General features: G+C 58.0%; 1 protein-coding gene across 1 annotated transcript; it reads right to left on the reverse strand.

Annotated features, from left to right (window-relative positions):
• Positions 1-152: 152 nt before the first annotated feature.
• FGF19 (fibroblast growth factor 19) lies at positions 153-7545 on the reverse strand. The gene is made up of 5 exons (XM_077864275.1): positions 7494-7545; positions 5515-5580; positions 4986-5423; positions 4491-4594; positions 153-1607 (listed from the first exon to the last, which is right to left on the reverse strand). The coding sequence occupies exons 1-5, from the start codon at positions 7543-7545 to the stop codon at positions 1293-1295; spliced, it is 975 nt and encodes a 324-aa protein (XP_077720401.1). The 3' UTR covers positions 153-1292.
• Positions 7546-7803: the final 258 nt, after the last annotated feature.

The raw sequence follows: 7803 nt of genomic DNA on the forward strand, positions 1-7803 counted from the left end.
AGCAAACACCCAAAGCCTCTCCTCTGAGCTCAGCGCCAAGGTCTGTTTCCCTTCCCTCCCCTTCCCGCTCTCCCTCGAGGGCATCCAATTGGATAATGAAATGCAACTTTTGGTACAAATTGTGCTTTAATGTAGAAAACAAAAAACTCACGTACATCATAAATACAACTTGGGAGTATAAATAAAGTAAGAAAATAGAGAGATGTACATATCAAACAAAATAAATTACTCATAAATACCACGTTGTTGAACTAAGTGCTGGGGGAAGGGGCTCTCTCCCCGCTGCTTCCGCAAGTTACTGGCAAGATTCCGGGCTTGCGAATCCAACCTTTCCTGGCTTTTGAACGAGATGTGCAGGTCTACCCAAGGTGGGAGGCTGCCAAGTTCTGCTGCATAGGAAGACGTGGTGCCCAGCCAAGGGCTAGGAAAGGGGAAGGAGCTCCAGAAGCCACATCTGCTCCACTCTGCTTGGAATCCTTGGTGCTTAAGAAAGGAGGGAGCACGCCAGAGCCGCAGGGTCGCCGAGACCAGGAAGGTTCTGTCCTGAGGGGCAATCATGTGAAACCCACACGTCCAGAGATGGGATCCTGTGGAAACCTGCATTGTGATGGCAAGGGCTGCTGGGGCTGTCCTCGTGTCCTGTCCCTCTGAGCAGGTGCCCATTCATTTAGGGGAATCAGCCTGAGCCCTAGCAAATGTTGGCTATGTGCAGGGCACTGGTGGTCAAGGTGGGGGGGGCAGGCAGACTGCCAAGTAGTCCGATGAAGGTGATCTATCCCAGAACCAGCCGTAGTGGGGAGTTCTTAAAAGTTTTCCCGGGCTCTGGGTTCTCCCAGTTCCTGAAGCCTGGTGAGGTATGCCCATGCCCGGTTAGTTCTGTCCTGGTAAGTTTTCACAAAGCTGATCACCTATACGTGAGTTTAAAATGACCGCTTTTTTCCTGGCTGCCCCTGCTAGAAATGATGGGAGAGAACGTTCCCAAAGGTAGTGAGTTCCCGGCCAGTGGAGGTATTCAAGCAGAATCAGGGCACCACAGCAAACTGTCCAGCAATGGCAAAGGTGCAGGGTGGAGGGCTTATGATTTTATGATCATACAAGTCTATCTGCTAGGAACTGGCATAGCCGATGGAAAACTCTGTACATGTACAAGCTCTAGATGTCTCTTCCTAAAGCTAACTGGAACACGAGCCCAGGATCGTATTTGTAGAAGCACAGCCAGAACCCACCACACGTCTGGGGTCCTGGCTTCTAAGGGCTGGGGGCAGGGGTGGGAGGTCAGGCCACAGCCCCACTTATTTTTGGAAACTGGGACTCTTCACTAGTCCAATTTTGGTGGCGATCCCAAAAGGGTCCATGCTGTCTGTTTCCAGGGATGCAGAAAACCCGTCAGACTCCACATGGTCTTCCAGGTCCCTGGGCTCTGTTGGGCTCCCGGGCAAGATAGGTAAGAAGTGGGACAGGGGCAAAAAGCCCCTGCCCTTGTAGAGCTGCCTCTGTTTGGCACTACTCAGAGAGATGGGGAGATGGTGCTTCTTGGACCAGTACACATTGTAGCCATCGGGACGGATCTCCTCCTCGAAAGTACAGTCTCCGGCAGAGTACTGAGGCTGTGGAGAAAACAGGCAACCATGAGCACCAGTGGGAGCCCCCTGGTGCTCCAGAAGCAGCAGAGAAAACGGGCACGGTGAGCATTTGTGCTACATGTTGCCACTTGGGTCCACATGATGAGCCGTGTTTATCTGTGTGTATAGTTATATATAGCATAACGTACGTGTTTATATATGTAAATGTGTACTTTTATAAAGTAGGCATTACATTATATTAATAAACACATTGTGCATATGCTAATATAAAAATGTAATAAATTGGGCAGCCGGGGTGGCTCAGCAGTTTAGCACCGCCTGCAGCCCAAGGTGTGATCCTGAAGACCAGGGATCGAGTCCCATGTCTGGCTCCCTGCATGGAGCCTTCTTCTCCCTCTGCCTGTGTCTCTGTCTCTCTCTCTCTGTCTCTCATGAATAAATAAATAAAAACTTTTTTAAAAAAAGAAATGTAATAAATTATAACATTAAAGTTACATACCGCATTATATATACTTTGTAAGTATAAATTTATACATATTAATAGGTGTTTTATATGCCTTCATATACACACATACTTCAGGTGCATATTTCATGTGTGTACTCAGTATCTGTATATACTTTTCATGGATCTTTTATGTCTCTCACTAAATCATGTCACTTCTTAAACTTAGCCTTGTTCTGAGCAATATGCATCAAATCAGAGGTGCAACATGGGTGCCTCTGTCCCTCACCCTTTACAGCAAACATAGAACTATTGACATGAAAATGTCCCTGGGGTCCACTGACACTTTGGGAGACACCGCTACACTGGGTATGCTCTCCTAATCTGATCTAGGGCCCAGACTAGCGCATTGATTCCCCATCTAGACCTAAGTAACAGTGGGCCATTCTGAGGCCTTTCTGTCTGATGTCCTTGCAGGAAACCTCAGCCCCCTTGTGAGGGGTGAGGGCTCCTTCCTTCCAAGGCCCAGAGCCTTCCAGGCAGCCGGCCAGGATTATCAAGATAAAGGCAGCCCCCTCCCCCCAGACCCAGAACAGAGTCTGCACCCAGCGGGGTGGCGGGAAATGCAAGCCTACGGGATGAAAGCAGCTCCTGGGGTCCCAGAACACTGGTAGCAAAGAGGTACCAGTGGGCCAAGTCCTGTACCAAACTGGAGAAGGTCATTACCCTGGGGAAGGTGGGGACACAGAGGGCAGCCTAAGGCAGAGAGCCAGGAGGGCTGGGCGGTAAACAACCCCGTGAGGCACCCAGTCCCGTTTGTGCCCGAGCCTACAAAGGTCGCTGAACTGCAGGTGGGTGAGCGCTGTGCTGATAAGGCACTGATAAGGCTCAAGTCTAATGAAGCAACAACATACCCAGCTCCCGCACTGCGATAGAGCCACCAGACAGCGACGGGAAATGCAAATTGATAAATAAACAAGAGAATTAAAAGCAAATGGTGGTACTCTTTTACTCTGCTGGTCCTTTGGGAGAAACTAGCACCCATGCTCTTCTCTAAACAGAAAAGGAAAGGATTTCGAATTGCTTGGAGAAAGTGGAATTTGTTTAAAAACAACAACAACAACAACAACAAAACAACCTCCGTTTTGGTTAAGCCATGCCCACGGGATCAAGGGACAGAACAGGATTTCGGGGGAAGCAACCTTCCCCCCCTCCAAGTTTGGACTAGATTGGTGGGTTAGACCCCTCTGCGCCACCACGACCTCCAGCATTTCCCCTGCCCATCCTCACCCCGCCCCCCCCCCCCCATCCCAAGTAAATGTCCCGATAACAAAAGTTGCCACTGCGGGTTTGGAGAGTGGCTTTGGGTGTCAGCTTTCAGCGAGCTGACCACCTCCTTTCTTTCCCTCCGTTCTGGTCCTTTCACGCAGGACTCTGCCATAAAACCTCAAACAGTCACTCTGGATAAATGGAATAAACCGGCCCCAGAGCCACAGAACAACTGGGACACACACACACAAAAAGACTGGCGCTGCCGGGAGGCCCGGCGTCTGCATCTTTCCTGGGGGCGGGGCCACCCCCGGAGGCGCGGTCTCCCGCCCCCTCGCCCCGCTCCGGCAGCCGCGCCCTCCGCCCAGCGGGGCTGCATTGAGGCCCTGCGCCCGGCCGGGACCTCACACAGGCTCCTCTGTGCGCCCGGGGGCGCGGGAGGGGCGCGGGCTCCCTTTGAACTCCCAGCCTTTGTTCCCGGAGACGGAGACCCAGCTTCCGCACACTTCCTGCCCCGAGACCTCGAGGGTCACCTGGGCCTTCCCGTCCCGTTTCCCCGCAGCACCCTCCCCCAAAAGCATCTGCGGCACAGGTGAGCGCTCCACGAGGGCAAACAAGCCCCTGGAATATTCTTGCAACGCGTCAGCAAGCACCACACTGCTTTTCTAGTAGGTAAAAATTAATGGAGAGGAAAAAAAAAAAATCACACACACACCCCCTCCCCCCGCCCCAAATGTAATTTTTTCTGACTTATTGGAAGGTTGGTTAAAAAAAAAAAAAAAAAAAAAGTCCAAGTGACTATACTTTCTCATGCTTTCCTTTTCTACCGCGGGGAGGGAACCGGCGGCGAGGACCACACACGCGCAGGCCCAGATTGAAATGGCCCGAGGTGGGTTTCACTGTTTCTTGTCAAAGAAAGCCGAGGACAGCGTCTCCTCTGTCCCCCTGGGCCGGCCCTCGGCTCAATAGGAAATGCAAAGGCAGCTCTCACCCCTTCTCTGGCCACCAGCCGTAAACTTGCGTAGAAACCCCCCCACACTTCAGCTTCATCTGTCCCCTCGCGGTCTTCCCTCCCGAGCTCCCCGCCGGACCCCACGCAGAAAGCGAGGAGAGCCTGGGCTCGATCCAGCGCGCCCCCCTCCCCTGCGGGGCCCCGCCCGGGGGCAGGCGGAGGTCCCCCCGGCGGAGACACCTACCAGCCCTTGCATCCTGCCGTCGGCGCCCATGCAGAGGTACCGGCCGCTGTGCACGCCCTTGATGGCCACGGTCCGCAGAGCGACCGCCCTCATCTCCATCAGACCTGGGGTCGAGGGAAGCAGAAAGAAGGCTGCAGCCGGGACCCGCGGGGCCCACAGCACGTGGATGCGGTGCGTGCACAGGCCCGTGCCCTCCCCCACCCCACCCCACCCCACCCCACCCCACCCCACCCCTCATGCATTCTGGGACCCTGGGGAGGGAATGGGACGCCCAGGTGCCAAGATCTGGGGTTCCCGGGAAGCGGGGGTCCGCGGGAACCGAAGGGGACAAGCGAACACTAACGCGTGGGTGCGGTGGGTCCACGTGCGGGCGCCCCCCCCCCCCCAGCTCCCCGCGCTGTCAGGGGCCCGGGGCAGGGAGCAGACGCGGAGGTGCCAACGTGGGGTTCCCGAAGGAGGTGAAGGGAAGGGGCACCGGGGCGAGTGGGCACTCACTGTGCGCGCTCTGGCCCCGCGCGCAGTCCACCCCGCCGTCGGCGCGGATGCGCAGGAAGCAGCTGGAGAGGCCGTGGGGGCCGGCGGTGTACAGGTGCCGCAGGCGGATGGGCTCCCCCCAGCCGTAGTGCACGTGCGGCCCCGCGTCGGAGAAGGCTAGGGGGCGCCCGGCTGCGGCCAGCCAGAGGCCGGCTAGGACCAGGGCGCGGGCCACCGCGCACCGGCTCTGCGCGCGCCGCATGGCACCTCCGGGCTCGGGGCTCGGGACGCGGTTCTGGCGGCGAGGGCGAGGGCGCGGGCGGCTGGGCGGCAGCAGGGCCGTGCGTGCCGGGGCGGGGTGCGTCCCTCGGGCCGGCGGTGCGCTCCGGGCGCCCGGGCGCTCAGCGCTCCTGCTCCGACGGCGCGGAGGCTCGAAGCCAGCGGCCTTATATAGCGCGTCTTACCCGCCCGGCGGGTGGGTGCCCGCGACACCCGAGCATTTCTTATCAGGATTGCATCAGCCCTCCGCCCCCCGCACACACCCACTCACACCCCGCCTCCTGCCCCAGCCCCTCCCCGGACCCCGCCCGGGTGACCCCGCCCAGGCCTCCCGGATCTGGGGGAGGAGGAGGCCCCGTTTCACCGGAGGGTTCGGGGGGCCCCTCCCCGCCGCGCAGTGGTGGGGCCGGGGGCCAGGTCGCTCTCAGCTGGGAGAGTTTGATTTTATAAAGCAATAAAGGAGACAACGCGTCCCCGCCCCCTCGCCTCCGGCTCCCCCAGGGAATGCGCTCCCCGCGGGGCGCTAGCAGGAGCGGGGAGCAGGCACCCCGTGACCAGAGACTGAGGCACCGACCTTTGCATCCCTCGGCCCCTGTCCGGAGAAGCGTCGCCTCGGCTTCGGGGCGCTCTCCCCTTAAAAGCCCGCATCCACTCCCTCCCACGACGGTCCCAACCGTCATATCTCCAGATGTAAAGCCGTCCATTAGAATTTCCCCCTGCCGCTCGGACTAGCTCACGTCGTCCTGGTCTTATGGTCTCGCGATCCCGGCCCCCCTCCCGCCCCTTTACCCCAGTAAATTGCCCCCCGACGGGGGGCCGGGCTCCAGTCCCGGGACGAACAATGGGGAAGTGGCGCGCGGCGAGCGCTAGATGGCGCTTCGGCCCCGGCTTCGGCCTCTGCCCGCAGGGCCCGCGGCCCCGGAGCTGCAGCCTGGCGGGGCGGGGGTCCTAAGGCGCCGCTCCCGGGCGCAGGGACGGCTCGGCCGCGGCGGACGGGGACTCTCGGACTTCCCAGCTCGGGCCAGGCGCGGCGCGGCGCGGGGAGGCTTATGTTTGGGGTGCCTTTTGTCGTTGGTCTGGTCCTCGGGTCTCTGAGTCCTCCCGGGGCCAGGACGCCCCCTCCCCCGCCCCGCCCCGTGTCTTGGGGGGATTGGGGGAGGAGAGGTCGGGGAGGGACAGAGCAGCAGTGAGAGGCGATGCTGAGCTGGGGGTAGGCACCAGGCCGGAGATTGGGGCTGCTTGGTCTAGTGGCACCTGCAAACCAGACTTTCTCCAAGGATGCTCAGAAAAGGGAAAAAGCATCCAGAGAATGCCCTGGCTGGCCGGAGAGGGTCCTCCTGGGGACCTTGGGCTCCACACTGATTCTTTCTCATTTCTTCTCCAGACCTCACCCCCGACCCCCAAATCCTGGGTGTGGAGCCCCAGCAGGCCAGTTTTGGGGGAAAGCCATGCTGTCTCAGCGCAAAGGCAATGGGCGGGCAAGCAGTGGAGAGCGGGGAGAGAAATCAGGGCCAGACCTAATGAATTTCAATGAGTAAAGGCCATGTTCATACCCAGTCAGTGACTGGCGTTAATGACGGAGCGTGCAGAAAATGTCACCAGGAAAGGCTTTACAAAAAGACATCATCTCAAAGGCTTTATAGACCAGGACCCCCACGCTGCGTGTCTTGGTTCAGAAAGCCACGGCTTCTGTTAAATCTAATTACTTCCCCCCTGTGGCTTTAAATCGACAGCGGCTCCTATTAAACTTAATTACCCTCCCCTGCAGCTTTCGTTTTAAAGATCCTGGATAAATGTGGGGCACTGAGGAGGATGGCAGAGGCTGCAATGGGGGCCGCACCCAGGATCGGTCTGGGGGCAGGGAACACCAGCCTCTGGCCCCACCCGTGCTCTTTTGCTGCCCTTCCCATGGACACAGTGGAAGGACAGTGGCCACTGTGATCTCGGAGCTCAGGAAGGTGGTAAAGGCAGCAGCTTCCTATGCCCAGGCCCTGTTCTAAACACATTATGGGTGTCCTCGGCTTTAACCCCTATAAGAACCTCCATAGTATTCTATCCCCACTTCTTTGAATAGCTAGGAGAGGAGGGCCCCAGAAAAGTGGCACCCAGCCTTCAAGTAGTGGACCTGGAATTGGAACCCAGGCCATCAAGCTTGTAAACCCAGGCCATGCCTCCTCTCTGAGAGGTGCCGTGGCCTCCAAGCAGGGGCTCGGGCTTTAGGATCGGATTCTCTCCACCACAAATCCTCGCCTGGGCTCTCCGTGGGCAGGTCATGGACCTGCTGGGCCTGTTGTCTCCTCATGCTTGCTTTGAGCCTTGTCCTGGGGTCACATGGGAGAGTGGACCTAAGGTACCAGATATGGTTCATGAAGAGTGACGGCCATCCACTAAGAGTTGATGGGGTACTAGCATTACATAATCACAGGGTGCTCTGAAAGTTTGGGTGATTAATTCATACTACCAGGAAACGAAGGTGTGCAGAGTTGTCCAGACAGGCAGCAAGTGTTTGCTCCCAGCCGGGCTGAGCTAGGGGCCCTGGGCAGGTCTGCTGGTCCCCCTG

Source organism: Canis aureus, chromosome 21 (assembly GCF_053574225.1).
Source record: "Canis aureus isolate CA01 chromosome 21, VMU_Caureus_v.1.0, whole genome shotgun sequence".
Classification (NCBI taxonomy): domain Eukaryota; kingdom Metazoa; phylum Chordata; class Mammalia; order Carnivora; family Canidae; genus Canis; species Canis aureus.

Excerpts from the sequence above, each read along its gene's own strand:
- FGF19 (XM_077864275.1), bottom strand. The coding sequence starts at position 7,545 with ATGAGGAGACAACAGGCCCAGCAGGTCCATGACCTGCCCACGGAGAGC. Across the intron at positions 5,581-7,493 it reads CCTGCCCACGGAGAGCCCAG|ATCCGGGAGGCCTGGGCGGG; the intron begins GCGAGGATTTGT and ends CTCCTCCCCCAG. Across the intron at positions 5,424-5,514 it reads GCTGGGGCAGGAGGCGGGGT|ACGCGCTATATAAGGCCGCT; the intron begins GTGAGTGGGTGT and ends CGGGCGGGTAAG.